This window comes from Ursus americanus, chromosome 3, assembly GCF_024610735.1.
Source record: "Ursus americanus isolate L20-20 chromosome 3, mUrsAme1.1.p, whole genome shotgun sequence".
NCBI classification, from domain to species: domain Eukaryota; kingdom Metazoa; phylum Chordata; class Mammalia; order Carnivora; family Ursidae; genus Ursus; species Ursus americanus.
This window is the reverse complement of record NC_142129.1, coordinates 56,038,282-56,055,191: the sequence shown is the minus strand read 5'-3', so window position 1 is coordinate 56,055,191 and position 16,910 is coordinate 56,038,282. Positions and strand designations below refer to the sequence as shown.

At 38.4% G+C, this 16,910-nt stretch overlaps 1 protein-coding gene across 1 annotated transcript in view; it reads left to right on the top strand.

Moving 5' to 3' along the window:
- The first annotated feature begins 757 nt into the window (after positions 1 to 757).
- Positions 758 to 16,910, top strand: part of AHR (aryl hydrocarbon receptor) — a 43,940-nt gene continuing 27,787 nt past the window's right edge. Inside the window, exons 1-2 of the mRNA XM_045793097.2 lie at positions 758 to 1,037; positions 12,017 to 12,204. Coding sequence (XP_045649053.2) covers positions 973 to 1,037; positions 12,017 to 12,204 — 253 coding nt within the window. The 5' untranslated portion in view covers positions 758 to 972. The remainder of the gene's footprint in view (positions 1,038 to 12,016; positions 12,205 to 16,910) is intronic.

Below are 16,910 nucleotides of genomic sequence, written 5' to 3'. Positions count from 1 at the left end.
GTAATTCTTAGCCAAAAGTTAGCTGAGTCACTCTTACATAGGTGAAGTTAAGCTCACTATTTGGCATGTCTGTCCTTGAGCTACTCTAGCTACAAAGAGTTTGGCTACTACGTAATCTGTTGTCACACCTCTTTTCTGGACTGGAAATGTTTCCACAGAATCCTCCCCTTGACCTCAAGAAGATGGCTACTGGAAGGGGGGGGCGCGTCGTTACGTCTTCCGTCATCACGCGCAGGGAGGGTGGGGCCCTCAAGGGAATGGAATGGAGGGGCGGGACCAAGTAGGACTGGGCGGGGCTACGGTATACTGGGCGGAGCCGGAGAGGGGTCAGGGGCGCTTCTGCTATTCAGCCGGTGTGTGCCGCGGCGAGAGGCTTCACAGGGAGAGTCCGTTCGACGCTCGGTCCCGAGAACGTGACCAGGACCACTGTCTCAGACCAGAGGCAGCCGCGTAGCCGAGCGGAAGCTGGTGGCACCGGAGTGCGGCCGGAGTCCGAGTTCTGCAGGCGGGAAGCACCCGGGATAGGGGAAGCCCCAGGAGCAGCGCGGCGGCGCCTCCCTTACCCAAGGGGCCACGGCGACGGTCACGGGGCGCGGCGCCACAGCGCGCGACCCAGGCCAGGATTCCAAACAGGCGGCCCAGGCTCCTCCTCCACTCGGGCCGCCTCACCTGCGGACAGCGCTGCGCCGCCTTCGCGGGTATAGACGGCACCTGCGCCGCTTCGCTCACTGGTCTCCGCCCCTCGCACCTTAGCTCCAGGCCTGGGCAGCGCACCCGGACGCGCGGGGCTGCTGGAGCCCCAGCTCGGGGCGCGCGGCGTCTTTGCCACCGCCCGGGAAGGACGCAGGTGGAGCGGGCGTGACTTCGTGGAAGCCGTCGCCGGCCGCTGCAGTCCTCCTGGTCGCTGCCGGGTCCCGGGCACCGGGCAGTCTGAGCCCGCTCCCGGGGAGGAGCCGCCGCCGGCTGGGCACCATGAACAGTAGCAGCGCCCACATCACCTACGCCAGTCGCAAGCGGCGGAAGCCGGTGCAGAAAACGTGAGTGTCCGGAGCGCGTCCCCTGCGCGGGTGCGGGAGGTGGCCCTACCCCGCCCCCAAATCCTCGCTGTCCAGAGATTAGGTTCATTCCCGACACGGTCTGTGGAATCGGGATTTGGAGGCCAGTGAAGAGACCCAGGCCTTGGATTTTTTCATTTTTAGTTATTGCATTTAAAAAATTGTAGCCGCCCCCCCCCCCCCGCGCCCCGTCCCCGGCGCACACGCACCGTCTCACACCCCCATCCTTCTGCACCTGTGTTCTCTTTTCTGTGGTCTTAATTTGTTGACAGGTCTAGCCTGCCCTGTGGGACTGGTGATTAGTTAACATAAAACCGCCTTGAAATCCCCTTCCACTTTTAATATCCTCATGGGTTAGGTTAAAGGACGGTTATTATTCTCATTCCTTGGTAGGGCCAGATGTTTTAAAGAGCTGAACACGTGCGGTCTGCAAGAAAGGCTCTGAGTTCCTGTGAAGATATTTTTTGGTCCCTGCAGCCGGCTTTCTGCTGCGCTCCTGTTTACTTATTTGGCAGTAATTTTGTAGCGCTCAGCGTGATCATATCGATAAAATACATAGAGGTGGTAGCGGGGATGAGTGAATGTAGTGGACAGGATACAATGGGGGATTTGTATGTTCAGCCACCCTTTTGGGGAACTTTCTTACGCTTTTGAGGTGGTTTTAGGGTCTGTGAGTTGAAAGATTTGGAGCTGGAATTATTGAAACAGACGTTTGGATCCTTAGCATCTTTCCTTAATTACCTTTTCCCCCTACTTCAAAGTTTTGTCAATTCTAATAGAGTGATTAGAAACTTAGATATTTTGTTTGTTTTGGTGAGATATTTCTGTAAGATGGTAAATACTTTAAAACAATGGTTCAGAAAAAAAAATCTGTGCTTGACACAGATTGCTGTGAGTTGGCCGTATTCATGTGTTTATTACTAATGATTTTTGAGTAACATTTTTCAGATTTTCATAAACCATTTTAAGAACACAGACATTTACTCAGCACAAATAAGAAGTGTACATTTTGCTTAAAACTCAGTTTAGGTCATTAATCCAGATCGGAAAAATAACAGTTTAAAGTTTGGGTTTGGAACCAGTAACTGGATTTTTCATTATTTTCATTATGTTTCATTATTCTGGAGTTTTAATTTCCTTTTAGAATTTCAGTTATGGTAGTTCTTCAGATTTAGAGTTGGCATTAACAGAGGATATTAACCTATAAATACACTGATTAAAATTTGGAAGTCCTATCCTGCAGTGTAGCTGACATTAGGAATACTGCCTAGTCAGCAGTTTTCTGTCTTGGCAATTCTGTGGCATGCGTTTTGTGGAGTGGTTTCTTGTATAAAAATGTCTTTGCCTAACTTAACCTTGTCCTTGATGGTTATTTAAAATTGAGAGGTATCCCAAATGCCTGTTCTGTGTATTTATTAATACAGTAGTACACTTAGCATAATATGAAAAAGAGATATCAGGGGTTTTATGGGTATGGTTAGAAAACTTGAACATCTCGCTGATGAATTTTAAGGTTTTAGTCATTGTTGTAACAAAAGATCTAGATGACTTTTTTAAAAAAAATCAGAAGCCTTAGTATTGTATTCATTATAAAGTTTAACAACTTTGGCTTTAATTAACATTTTATTAAAGATCTTCCCTTTAAATGTATTACATTTTTTATTTATATAAGCTGTGCCTTTCATTATTTTATCTTAGCATTTTAATATTCTTCCTAAAACTTTTTAACATATTTGTATTTAATAATCTTTCATAATACAGTATAAAGCATTTTCCACAGTCACCTTCATTTCTTTTAGTTAGTATAGGTGTTTATCAGATCTTTGTTGAGCACCATGCATTGCTTCTAGTCATATGAATACCTTAAAATGTCACTACATTGCTCCCTAAGAAAAGCCTGGTACTGGCATTTACAGAATCACGTGAAATTGATTATAAATTTTTTCCTGAATGAAAAATGGTTTACTTCATAATGCAGTTAATCATAGTTCATTTTAGGAATGTGGCCATTAAACCTAGCATTAATTTTAATATGAATTTTTAGTTACTAGTTTTTAACCAATGAGGTCTAAAATATGCCAGCATTGTCAGAAAAATACATCCAGTCTGAGCTGAACATGCTATTGAGATCTATTTAATTTTAATCCCTTAAGTGAGGGTCATTTTATTTAAAGAAAAAAAATGTTCTATCGTAATTATAGAACTGTTACTAAGACAGTCATTTTAATATACAGTTCCATAAAATTTTGGAGTCAAGTAGGTGATAACTTTAACCTGAAGCTCTTCCAGTCCATCTTCAATTGAATTTATTAAACAGTATAAACTCCCCCTAGTGGCAAGTCTGACATTAAAAATTATCTCATTGTAGGAAATACAACTTAAATGTGTTAAATTTAATGCCACTGAAAGTATCTTGTACATAGTAGATGCTCAGTAAATGTTTCCTTTCTTTTTGGAGTAATTAAGTTAGGAAATTAAAGTATCCGAACCAACCTTGCGCCAGACCCATGTTCCTAAAGGAATTTTCAAAAGATACCCTTAGCAATGGATTCTTTTGTAACTTTCCTTAAAGTGTTGCTCTATATGTAATAACCCTGCTTTGAAGACTTTTTTTTTTTTTTTTACTTAAATTTTGTTCCTGTTTGATTTCTTTGGAGATGAAAGTATTTTCATTTGCTTTCTTTGCTTAGTTAATATGCTTAATTTGTCTCATGAAGATAGGTGAAAAGCACACTATTGAATTAAACAGAATCTTTTTTTCCCTAATGATAATAACTTTGTATATATTTTTATAGCTTTAAAAATTTTTTTTACTACAGAGAAAGTTTTAGTGGTACTTCAATTTACTGTATTTCTAGAAAGTTATTACTGATTGTTGGTAAATAATAAGTGTTGAGTAAATAATATGTACACTTAAAAATGATAATCACAGTAGTGGTGGTCAGACTAGCCATCGTGCAATGTCAGAACTGGTAATAACTTCTCAGTTTTACATGATCCTGTTTCCTTTATTGACATACTAATAGTGTTATGTAATATAAAAGAGTGGTCTTTCTTGCTATATTAGCTAAATTGCTGTCCTATTTAAGTCCAGTGAACTTCATTATGTAATACTTAGAATAAAATTATGTATTGTTTTACTGAAAGTGTTTTATATAAATGTACTATGATACCATTCTAAATAACTTTTAAAAATAAAAGGACAAGTCTTTTGAATTACATAATTATTGCTTCACCATCATTTTTCTTTCAGATAGTTTAACTTTGTACATAGTGACTGTAGAGACTCTTACATATTGGGACTATGAAATGAGTAAGTGTTCAGTTAGCATTTATGAAAAATAAATAGCAAAAAGAGGATAAAGTGAGAAATAAATTGAAAGAGTATTGGTCTAAACTAAAGGATGAGGTCTAGTTTCCTTGCTTTTGTAGATCTGAGCAAGTGATTAACCAATAAATCAGGATAGTCAACACCTACGCTGTCAGTTTCACAACTAAAATTAACAGAACAAAAGCTTTTTATAAACTGTAAAGGTTGTTAATGATATAAATGAAACAGAAACATGAAGTCTATTCTTTAAATAATTTTAGCTTACATTATCGCAGAACAATCAGTTCTGTAAGAGGCAGCATATGATTATGTTCTCAGTTATGGTTAGGAAAATGTGCTACTCCGCTGACAGACAAACTTACATAGTACGTGCTTAGCATTGTATATAATTAGGACAATTACTTAGAAGTAAATACCATGCAAATCTCTAACCATAGTACCTTTCTACTTCCATGCTTCTTTTAAAATGGATTTTTTTGCACAGTGGTTTAATTCTCAAAAAGCTACTGTTTGTTAGTACTTACGGTGATATTTGTGGGCACAGTGTTTTATATGCCTCATTTTATTTTATTTGTGTAATGGGAGTATGAAAGGTATTATTGCTTGTTTTGTAGCTGGAGATCTGAGGTTCAGATTTAGCACTGTCAGGTAGTAAATGAAAAACCTGAGTTTGAATATCAGATTTCAGGTCTGATGGCTCACAATATTGTTCAGGTGAGTAAGTTCAGTGATATATATGGCGCACCTGTATATTAGGGATTTCCTGAATGTCCACTGTTTCTCCTTAAGTGATGAGTGTTCTGAAATAAGTGATTTACCATTTCCCAGACTTGTGTTTAACTCCACATTTGCATTCATGCTCTTTCCTCTTAGTCTTTTCCTACAATCTTCTTGATGTACTATCTCCTTCCATTCCTTTAAAATACTGTTTTCAATGGCTGCATAATATTCCATAATGTGAATATTCCATGATTTATTTAACTGTTTTTCTTTTGGGGGTAAATTCTGCTATTTCCAACCTTTTAATACTTTATCTAGTATTTCAGGGAATACCCTTGAGATACATGACTTTCTATGCAAATCTAAGTTGTTTCCTTAGGAAAAATTCCTGTATGTGGAATTTGGAAGTTCAAAGGTATGTATGTATACTTTCAAGGTGAAGCCAGATATTATGCTCTGAAACATAGTGTCAAATTCCTCTACAGAGAATTTATTCCTATTGGTAGTACGTGAGAGTGCCTGCGTCCTTGCATTTTTGCTTTATAATGTGAATTGCTAATTTCATAGGCAAAAACAAAGAGGGGTAGGTAATTGAACATAAATGTTGGGATTCTGAGTCTATGTATGCGTATGTTGTAGTCCTAGTGGTAGTAACAGTGTATCTGCAGATTTTTCTGCTTGAGGTATCCTTTACATATTTTTTTGCTTTGTCTTATATGTTTCAATTTTTTGTTGGCTTTTTCCCCCTTTTTTTGATTGAATTTTTTTGGGGAAAGTATTCCTATTAAATAACACATGCACAGTTAAGAAAGTCAATAATATGTGTATAATGCTTTCTTCTTTTTAGCATATTAGGTATTATCTGTTGATGTTTTATTATGATAGTTATTAGTGTTCTTTCATCTCTCCTTTACCCTCACCTTTTTTCACCCTCCCGATATTTATCACTGTTTTAGATTAAATACACTTTTGGTGTTTCATTATTTTTTAACTGTAAGTGTTGTTTACTGCTGAGCTAAGTGATATGCTATGATTACATTTTGCTTCCTCCTGTTCTATGTTATCATCGATTTTGTTTCTATTTTTCATCTTATTATTACCTGGCGTTAGCTCTCTCTTCGGTTTATTGGAGACAGACTGTTACTGTCTCTTGTTTTCCTTGTCTGGCATGACTTCCTTGAAGAGAAGGGTCTTTGTAGAGAGTTATGTGCTCTGCGGTCATGAAACCAGAAGTGACTTACCTGTCTTTTCAGGTCTGATTTACATGTCACATCTTCATGAAACCTGCCCCTGTTATTCTCCCTGCTCCTACTTTCCTCGACTCTTGGGCATCACTTTTATGGCAACTGGATTATTGTATGATACGTTGTGTTTGATTTTGCCTTGTTCTAGTGCACCTCCACCTGGTAAAAAAAAAAACAAAAAACGTTAAGTTCTTGAAGGTTAGGTCAGTCTTTTATTTGTCCTCGGAGCAACAAGAGCTTCCTGGTATCATGCACACAGGTATTTGAGCATTATTTACTAACTTAACAATTGACCGCCACTTAAACTTTTCATTTTAGTGATTTTGGCATGATAGATACATTTTATGTAGGTTCCAAGGGAAATACTTCAAAAAAAAAAGTAATATAAGAAGAGATAAGGGTAGGGGCGCCTGGGTAGCGCAGTCGTTTAAGCGTCTGCCTTCGGCTCAGGACGTGATCCTGGTGTTTCGGGATTGAGCCCCACATCGGGCTCCTCTGCTGGGAGCCTGCTTCTTCCTCTCCCACTCCCCCTGCTTGTGTTCTCTCTCTCTCGCTGGCTGTCTCTCTGTCACATAAATAAAATCTTTAAAAAAAAAGAGAGATAAGGGTAAAGGGGAATATTTTTAATGACTTTTTACAGGATTTTGGAAGTAATCATGATTTCTAAGGCATGTTTCATGTTCTGGTTTTCACCTTTCAAGTCCTAGAGACTATAAACTATTTGTGCCTTATTGCCTCTCCCTTAGTAGAGCAAAAAGAGGGAGAAGACAGTACTTATCACAGCTATAGAGTGACAGCAAGAGAGTGATTGAAGAATCCTGACTCATTAAAAGTAGCTTCCAGCTAGAATTCTTCCAAGTGTTTATAGATGTTTTCCGCCTCATCTAGGGAAGTAAAATATTCACCTGTATTCAGCCTGCCAATGAAATCTGACTTCATTTGTGTTACAGATCACCTCTCCAACACCATATTAATCATATAATTTGTGACTTTACACATTCAACATTTACATTCAGAGAGAAGTAAGTACAAACTGAAGCCATGGGGTGGAAATGATGAATGAATAGCTTGAGTATAGTCAGAGATTTATGGAAGAATATTTCAATGTCGTAGCTGTTGGCTTGAGTGAAGAGTAGTACCATATCACATGGAGAGAAGGGGGTGCCTAGGTTCTGGGAAATATGAATGGGAGAACATTCAGGTACAAGCACTGGAAGTAAAGATAATTTTTTAGTAAGTGGAATGAAACGTTCGGCAGTAGATGAAATCACTGAGAGGAAAACGCTGCTAGAGCAGACTCAGTACTGCAACAGACAATCTCTGTTAGAAAATGTTGCTTTAATCTCATAGGATTACTGAAACTGTATCTTTGCATGTCATTTGAGGTTTTATGGTAAATGTCCTATAAAAACAAACATTTATAGTTAAGGTAATTTTTATGACTAAACTGGGTTAAAATTTTAATTTTGCTGTCAACACTGGGCACAAGTGACGCCTGTAAGACATTCTACACTGGGATAAGAAAAGGCTTTAAAGATAGCGCCCAGACTGCCATTGGACATGCTGTCGGGCTAGGGAACAGCAGCACGTGTAGCAGGCAGGGCTTCCAAAACAGCAGCACGGCAGGCAGGCAGCTGGAGTCTTGATTTCACAACAATTTTGATTTGCAGGTTGGGACAGGGTTTCTGAGGTAAGGTTAAAACAAAATAATAAATTGCTCCTTTGCTTCCTCAACATCAGTGGTCTCTCTATTCCAAGAGCTATCTTCACTTCAGATCTCCCAAATCTAGTCTTCCAGGGATGTTTGTTTATATTTCAACTGTGGCTTTTCATTTAAATAGATGGTTGGCAGTATATTTTGGCATAGATTTAAAGGCAGTAGAAAAGTAAAAGTACTAGGATAACCCAGGTCGAGTGTCATTGATGTAAGTGTACTCTCTTTATTATGTGCATCTTGAAAATGTATAGATAAGGTGAAATATTTTCACAAAATAGTTCTGAATATTTTTTACAAAATCAGTGAAAAAGCATGTCATGTCTGTTCCTGCAGCTTTAACCACAGCGGATTTGAAATGCCATGCCGAGTGGATACTTCTCAGCTCTGACCTTACTTAATTTTTTCTGTGCATTTGATTTTGTTCTGTAACCTTTAAAATATTCTGCCCTGGTTCTTTTCCTGTCTTCTTATAATTCCTCCTCTGTTGTCTTTGCCTCTGACTCTTCCTCAGCCTTATACCTAAATTTGGTATCATCCAGGTCTGTCCTCAAGTGTCTTTCTCTTTGTTCGGTGTACCATCCATTAGGAAATAGAGTTGTTACCTCAAGCTACAACTTTCAGCCCTTAGCAACCTCTCCCTCCCTCAGTGTTTTCCTCTTCCATCCTTCCTGTCCCATCAGCAAACATTTGAGTCTTGGTATATAACAAACTTTGTGACAGGCACAAGGTGCTGTGTTGAAACATCTCGTGCCAGGCCTTACTATGCGTACCATTACTGACTTTGGTCAGGCTCTGATAACTTTTTTCCTGGACACTTCCAGAAAAACTTCAGCAAACATTAATTGAAAGTCCACTCTATGTCAAGTACTATGCTGAGCAACAGAGATACAAAAATGATCCAAGTTACATAGTAATAAGAGCAACAAACAAGTGTATGTAATACCGGTTATGTAACTTACGAAATTTGATCTCATGCTAAATCTTCCATGATGTGCATGGTAACACATGAGAGCTGTGGGCAGTGTGACATTGTGCAAAGAAATGGTTTGATCTCGCTCAGGGCTGAGTACTGCTGGCAGCCAGCACAAGATAGGCAGCAGCAATACCGAGGAGTATCTTGAGGACTCTTTTTCCTACCGTGATTTTTACTTCTCTGGGTCCTGTCAGTTTGTCTTGCCCCAATGTTTGTGTTACTGTCTTCTCCCCGGTGTTTTATAATCATTGCTGGAAAGCTTCCAAGAGTGCAAGATTTCAGTTTCAACTTATTGGAAATGCTTTCTGCACACACTTAATGGAATGGTGTGGAAGACATTTGCATACGATGCGTAAGGTACAGGGGTAGTACAGGAGGAGTCGCGTGAGTAGGGCAGGGAGGACTTCACACAAGTGGTCTAATGAGCGGGGCTTTGCAGCTGATGCCGCAGAACAGGAGGATTCTGGAGAGTGACATGTATGAAAGCACCAGAGTGTATATTGGTAACAAAGTAATTTCTTCCCTCTGGACCATAATGGACGGGGAAGCGTTTGGTTGGAGGAATGAGGCCAGAGGAACAGTGAGGAGGCCATGAGAGATCCAGAAGCGTTTGGCTTGCTAGGCTAAGGAACGCGGACGGAGCAGAGCCACCGAGAGGTTTGAATCAGAGGAGTGACACGGATTTGTAGTTCAGAGAGGAGCGCTAGCTTCAGTGAGAAGCTATGCCTTTCGTCCTCTCCCTAGCCAGAGTCGGCTTAGTAGAACACAAGACGGTCCTGTAAGTCCCAGCGGCAAGCTAGGATGACTCCCAGGTCCCGAAGTCTAACTTTATACCGTTTCTGTGGGGAAATGGACTGTTTCCTCGATCTTAAGCACTTTTCATCAGATACCCGCATGGCTCGCTCTTTGGTCGTATTTCTGTCTGCGGGGCAACATACATCGGAGACCCTTCCTGGCTGTCAAAACCAGCATGATGGCCACTCCTTAGCACCTTATCTTGCCTTATTTTTCTTCTGAATACTTACCAGCCCCCAAAGTCTTATGTTTATTCATTCATTTATCTATTTTTGTGTCTTGCCACTGAAATGTAAGCTGCATGAGAACAGGAACTTTAGTCTGTATTGTTCACTGCTCATCTTCTGTGATTGGCCCATGGTAGGCGGTCACTGTCACAAGAATGTGGCCTAACCTGCTTCCCCCTTCTCCTCTCTCTTGCTCTCTGGGCTTCAGGCTCCACACAGGAGATTTACCGCCTCCTCCTGAAATCCCCTTCGTCTTTAAAGGCCCATCTCAGATACCACCTTGTCTATAAAAGTCTTTCTTCAGAAGAAACCTTTGCTCACGTATTTAGCTCTTATAACACTTCTTGAATATGTAGGAGAAGAATGTTTCCCTAGACTGCTCAGGACATGATACGTGCAAGTAAATATTTGTATTAACAAGTGATTAATCAGTGGAGAATTATTGAATGAGGAAGGCATGCATTACAGGTAAAATTTGAAATTCATTTGATTAATTGAAGAAGTTTAAGATAACTTGAATTTGATTATAAATGCAGCATGATTAGGGGAAAAGAGCTAGAGAAACAGTCACCAATTTCTGTTAAGTATGCAATTATACAGTCTGGAGAAAGTACCTGATTTATTTTGTATATATGCCATATGTTTTACCAATTTATTAACTCTTATTTTTGTAGAAATAACATGAACTGTAGTAAAAATAGAAGTAGACAAGTTCTAGAAATTACTTGTTAGGGACAATATAAAAACATTTAAATTTTATATAGACTTGTTAATTTTTTATATGAAGTATTAGTTCTCCACATATAACATTGAAAAGAAAGTATCTAGAAATATTTCGATTAAATCAAATTAATAGCACTGTACTCAAGCCAGTTTCTACTTTTAAGATACTATAATTTGAATTGTTGAAAATGTCTTTGCCTTCTCAGTAAAACTGGGGGAAAAAGTCTTTGTTCTAAGAACACTCTGCATAAGTTTGAATTTTTCTGGCAAATGGAAAGGTGCAGGCATGATCTACTTTATAATGTCTTCTCTATATTTCAGTATGGGTGTCTGATGATCTGTGAATTCACTTTAAATAATGGATTTCTGCTGTGAAATCCTGGCCAAGGCCTTTGTGTGAAGTTATCCAGTTTCTCATTTCTAAACCCAAGTTCTACCCCTAACCATAAATATCTTTTCTTTCGTATGAAAATCATGCTAAATGTTGGGGTTTCATTGGATTTTCCAATTGAGACATTAACTGTGAAAGCTAATAAGTAGAATTATGGACCAGTCCTAAAAGCAAAATTTACTGGTGATCACAGTTAACCTCTGATGTTTGTCAATCAACAAGTATAAATAACCCAAGTCAATTTTTTTAATATCGGAGGGCCCAATTAGATGCCTGGACAACCAACTGGAGGTACCAGTAGGGCTTTGAATACCTGTCGCTGACAGGATGAAAGTGTTAAATAGAGGAAGCTGGGGGTGATAAAGATAAGCTTTTTATTTAGGGTAGCTCTTACCTGTCTACATCATAAATGATTCCAAGATGCTTCTTGTAGAAGATAGCAAAGGAAGCATAATTTTCACCTAATTTATTGCAGATTTCTTTTTTTCTTTCTTTCCCTAAAAATGTCTGGGGTTGAAGAAAAACCCACTAGGATTTGTTATTGGGAATCATGATACTACAAGTCTATGAAGTCAAGGAGGTATGAGGTACATAAGATGTACTCAGCATTTTCTTAAGATGGGCCCATAAGCTTTTAATACAACATTATGAAGAATTTTACCCACTCCCTTGTTTTTCTTAATTAAGATATGAAAGAAGCATTTTGAAGGGATTTATGTTAACTTGAAGTAGATTTTAGGTGTTTGTTTTATCTGAGAAATATTTGAGGAGCTATAATGCAGTAGAAATTTTTGCTTTATGTATTTTAAAGTATTTTGTGGTATTTTGTTTGTTTTTCAGTGTCAAGCCGATCCCAGCTGAAGGAATCAAGTCAAATCCTTCCAAGCGACATAGAGACCGACTTAATACAGAGTTGGACCGTTTGGCTAGTCTGCTGCCTTTTCCACAAGATGTTATTAATAAGCTGGACAAACTTTCAGTTCTTAGGCTCAGTGTCAGTTACCTAAGAGCCAAGAGCTTCTTTGATGGTAAGAAGAAGTTTTGCTAACTAATGTATAGTAAAATTTAAGTAACAAAGCCAAACTTTTGGTATTTCTAAAAATAAGTGTTCCAGATTCATACATCAAAAAGATGCTGCCACTCAAATGACATGTGGCGTCGTCCTTTGAAAATCGTACGTTTGAACGTTACGTCCATATGAAGTGTCAGTTTTCAGTTCTACTTCTTCCAATTTTTGAAAGTTTCTCTTTTTTTTATGGAATAAAACACATATACTATGATATATTTTTGCTAATTTTCTTCAATATGTTTTGTGTAGATATCTTATTCTTTAAAAATTATACTTCTATTTTATATTAACTGTGTGATTTAGTCCAGGAAAATGTGCTTAAGTTGTTTTTTTTCCCACCAGAAAGAGTAGTTTATTGTAGGAGTCCGTGGAATTGGATTTCACTCTCCATTGTGCCGTGACAAACTACTGGATTTTAACCAAACCACTTAGCATCCCTGCACCTCCTTTTACTCAGCTCTGAAGTTAGAGATTTGAGCTAGGTGATGTCACCTTTTAATCGTATGTTATTTCATAGTAATAAAGTATTTTAAATAGAAGTTTTTGTTTGAAGATAATGTTTCAATGTATGTTCTCGTGTAAAATAATTCCCCAGTTTCTCCTTTTATCTGTTTCTATGTCAGAAGTAGATTTTTTTTTTTTTCCAGGAAATGTTCGGTCTTTTAAATTATCATGTTATTTTACAAACAGCAGTAAAGAATTAATGATGAAACCTCAGTGGCTTGTGCCAGTGCTTCTCGAACTTTAAGGTGCTTACAAATAGGGATCTTGTCAAGATGAAGGTTCTTATTCAGTTGGTTTAGGAGGTAGCCAGAAATTTGCATTTCTAACAAGCTCTCAGACAATGCTGATACTGCTGTCCCGGACACATTTACAGATACTTGAATTTATAATTTATTTTTAGGTTATTGCGAAACAGTTATTTCCTTTTAGGTTTATAGTTAAATGGTTTTCTTGGGCATTTTGTTTCTTTGTGTGCTTGCTCTGTATGTTCTTTATCTTGCATAAAAGCTGTGGTGTTTAACAGTTGTGATTCGGGTAACATACATTGATACGAGGGTGATCATTTCAGGGAAGGTTATATGGTTCGGGGTTCATAGTGACACTGAAATTTTTTCTGATCTATCAAGTCTTTGAGTTTTCAGTTTTCATCTACACTGGATCCTTCATCTTGGAGATGGGTTATGTGGTATTCAGTGGTGTGTGTGTGTGTGTGTTTATCAACTAAATAGTCATTTTGTGATAGAGCTGGAACCGGAACCCCGGTTTCTAGAAGCCCTATGTTGTTTTTCCTAACCATATCTCAGTTACTTCTCTTTTCTAGGAATCATTTATATAGCGCAGTCCTGAAGAGTTTTCCCTGATCTGTGGTTCTCAAAGTGTAGTCCCCAAACAAGCGGCAGTAGTGGCAGCTGGGAACTTGTTAGAAATGCCGGATCTCGGGCCCCACCTAGACCTGCAGAATCAAGCGCTGGTAGGGTGGTGGGGTTGGTGCATGTGGCAGTTTGGGAGCCCCTGTCGTGGACTGTAACCTTGAGGCCACTCCCGCCTTGTGGAATGCTGTCCTAATCCTCAGCATTTGTTCACATGCAGTGCTCACTGCTTGACCTTTGTGTGTGTGTGTGTGTGGGGGGGGGGTTCCTGTGACTTGTAAGATGAGGTCTCTGCCCTTAGAGAGTTTACAGTCTAGAAGCCAGAGACATGTTATTCCTTGACTCTGGTAGAGATGAATTGATGTTAGTCATTTTGCTTTTTTCATTTCCTGCTCTTCTATAATGGGAAATCAAACTATAAATGTTAAAAAGAGAAAAAAAAAATATATTTTTTGTGCTCTGTTTAGAAGTAATGGATCAGGATGAAGCAGCGTAGCCAGTAGCCAGCTGCCGTTTAAATGTTGACATAATTACTGCTTTCTAGACAGTGTGTGTATGTATGCTAATTAAGATAATATGTGCATATTTAATGTATAAATTTATATTTGTGTATATGTTTTTTCATGATTAAACATGTCTGTCCTGTTCAGTGCCTCAAGTAGAGGAGATTTTAAGCCTACCTTCTAGAGAATGCTATAGCTTAGTCGGGCTCATTATGGAGTTCTTACGTGTTGAAAATTATTTCCTTAACTCTTCATTAATGAATTTATTTTTTATTCCGGTACAGTATATTTAACAGATGGATCTTATTACCCTATTTGTGTCATTCCTTCATCAATTATATTACCTTTAATTCTAGGTCCTTTGCATTACTGATTTTTAACTTCATTGTGTATGAGAATAACGTGGAAGGCCTATTAAAATTAGCACATTCTAGGGCATGTAACTCTTACGCTGATTCTGTGTAGTTTCTGTGGAGAACCAAGGAATCTCTATTTTTCATATGCATCCTAGGTGAGTGTGAGGCAGTGATTTAACTTGGCTTTGATTATGCCTGAATTACTTAAAAATTGTTTTCTTTGCCTTCAGAAAGACAAATTCAAATGTACGAAATTTTCGGAAGACCATAAATGTGTTTGCTTAGGTTTCAGGGGAGTGCCGTACCCTAGTAGCTTCTTAGGTTGTTCAGTACAGGAACAGAGTTAGATGGAAGGTGAGGGAAATAATCCTTGAAAAGATCCCATAGTCTTCTCCAGACATCCAGTGATCTGGGAAGGCCATGCAGTATTTTGAAAGGACAAAGACAATAAAATTTTCAAGGCAATTCCGAAGGCCTGAACACCTATGAACTACTGCACATGAGGAGACTCGGAGTACGCTGACCGACGAGGGTTTTATGTGCAGTAGAAACCACTCTCCGGCTGTTAGGGCAACAGTACAGCGAAGCGCGGGGAACTCTAAGTGAATAACAGGATGCGAGCAGGGCCGTGCGAATTCCTGCGGAAAGAACAATATAAACGAGTAATCATACAATCCTGCTAGAAAGGAAGCTCCAGTTTTACTGTAACAATAGATATTTTTCCAAGAAAATACATCTATTTATTGCGAGTTTAAATAATCCAGGTTGGGTGGATCTTCTCAAACTCCGGAGCCGTGGCTCTACTGCCGTGACTGTCTGAAAAGCAGCACTTAAGATTTAAGTACACTAATATTTATCCATTTCTACGGAATCAAAACATTCTGAAATATAATTTCGAAGTACTTGAACAAGATTTAGTTATTTTTTTCAGTTATGGTAAAGTTAGAAGCAGTTTCTTCACTATTTGATTAAAATTATTTTATAACGAATTTTATAATTCAAGATTACACTTTATTCTAAACAGTGCAGGTGCTGAATTCACAAAAAAGAAAGAGGGAGAAAAAGATTTCTGCTAACAGCTCTAATAGTGTCTCAGCAACTGTGGCAAATACAGTATGTGAGATCCTTTAAAAATGTGCCTATCCAGTATTGTTAAGGGAATACTTAGGTAGCATTTTCAAGGGAAGTAAGAAGATTTGAAGTTTTGTTAGATATTAGTTTTGGTTTGAACTGAAGAAATAATTGAGAAAATCTTTGGATGTTTAATCCTTGAAAATTCTCGAACTGTGTATCTGCTAGACAATAAAGAGAATTGTCAGGGAATTATTTTTCACTTCATACCCTGTTTATGCTGCAGATGAACTAATTATAAAATTTTTCATTTTTATATTAAAATGCTTTCGTTTTCCTGGTGCACTTAAAAGTGCTGTGCCTGTTTCACTACATGGGAACTCCTTGGGCGTGTTATGTGTACTGCCGTATTTTAAGCACTTAGTACAATGTCTGACCCACTGTAGGCATTCAGTAAATATTTCTTACCTCAGCTTCACGAAGTTACATTTGAAAGACAATGTCAAATTCATGTTGAAATTCTAGATGATGTATTCAAAAATACAGTTCTAGGACTTACTTTACAGTGTTATTTTTCTTTTTCCAGATAGTAGCCAATTATAGTTATTGGTTCCATCACTTATCTTATTTTCTGCCTATAAATAAACGGATGTGAGAAATATTTTATGGAATTACAGCAGTACGTTTTTGTACGTGCCCTCTGATTGGCTGGCTCATCCAGTTAAGCGTGTACAAGTATTTAAAGATGCAAATGTGAAAGCTACATACACCTTTTTAGGACAAATTAGTATCAACTGTTCCGTTGTCACATCAGTGCCTCCCTTTGCATCGTTAGCTGTCTCTGCTCCTTTGCCTTCTCTCTACGGATATTATCTTATTCGTGGTTCACTGGCTGTTTTCTTCTTTGTTGGATGCTCCTTTTGTACCTCCCAGCAGTCTGGCAGTCTTGGTACTTTTAAAAATTTTTGTCAGCGTAGATGGAATGTGCAAATAGAACTCAGTATTTTTTTAAAATTCACTCCCTTTGTAAATTTGATAGATTAAAAATTCCAGAGGGTGAAACTTTAGTATTAGTTTCTGCACAATGGACACATGTGGACATGTTTTGAGGATTAACCGCAATATATTAATAATGAGAGACTAACTGAAATAGTAAAAGCTGTTTAAGTTCTATTCAGTTTCCTCAGTAACATTGCTCTTCTGTGTTACCTTCTCTTTTCCCCTGAAGACTTCTCGAAATTATGTATCTTTGAAGTTTCTCTGTAGTCTTTAGTGTTTTTAGAAAATAAATACCCCAAATCCAAAATTGATGTTTTCTGATGTGGGCGATTAAACATGGTAAAGTGCCATTTTTGCCTCTCA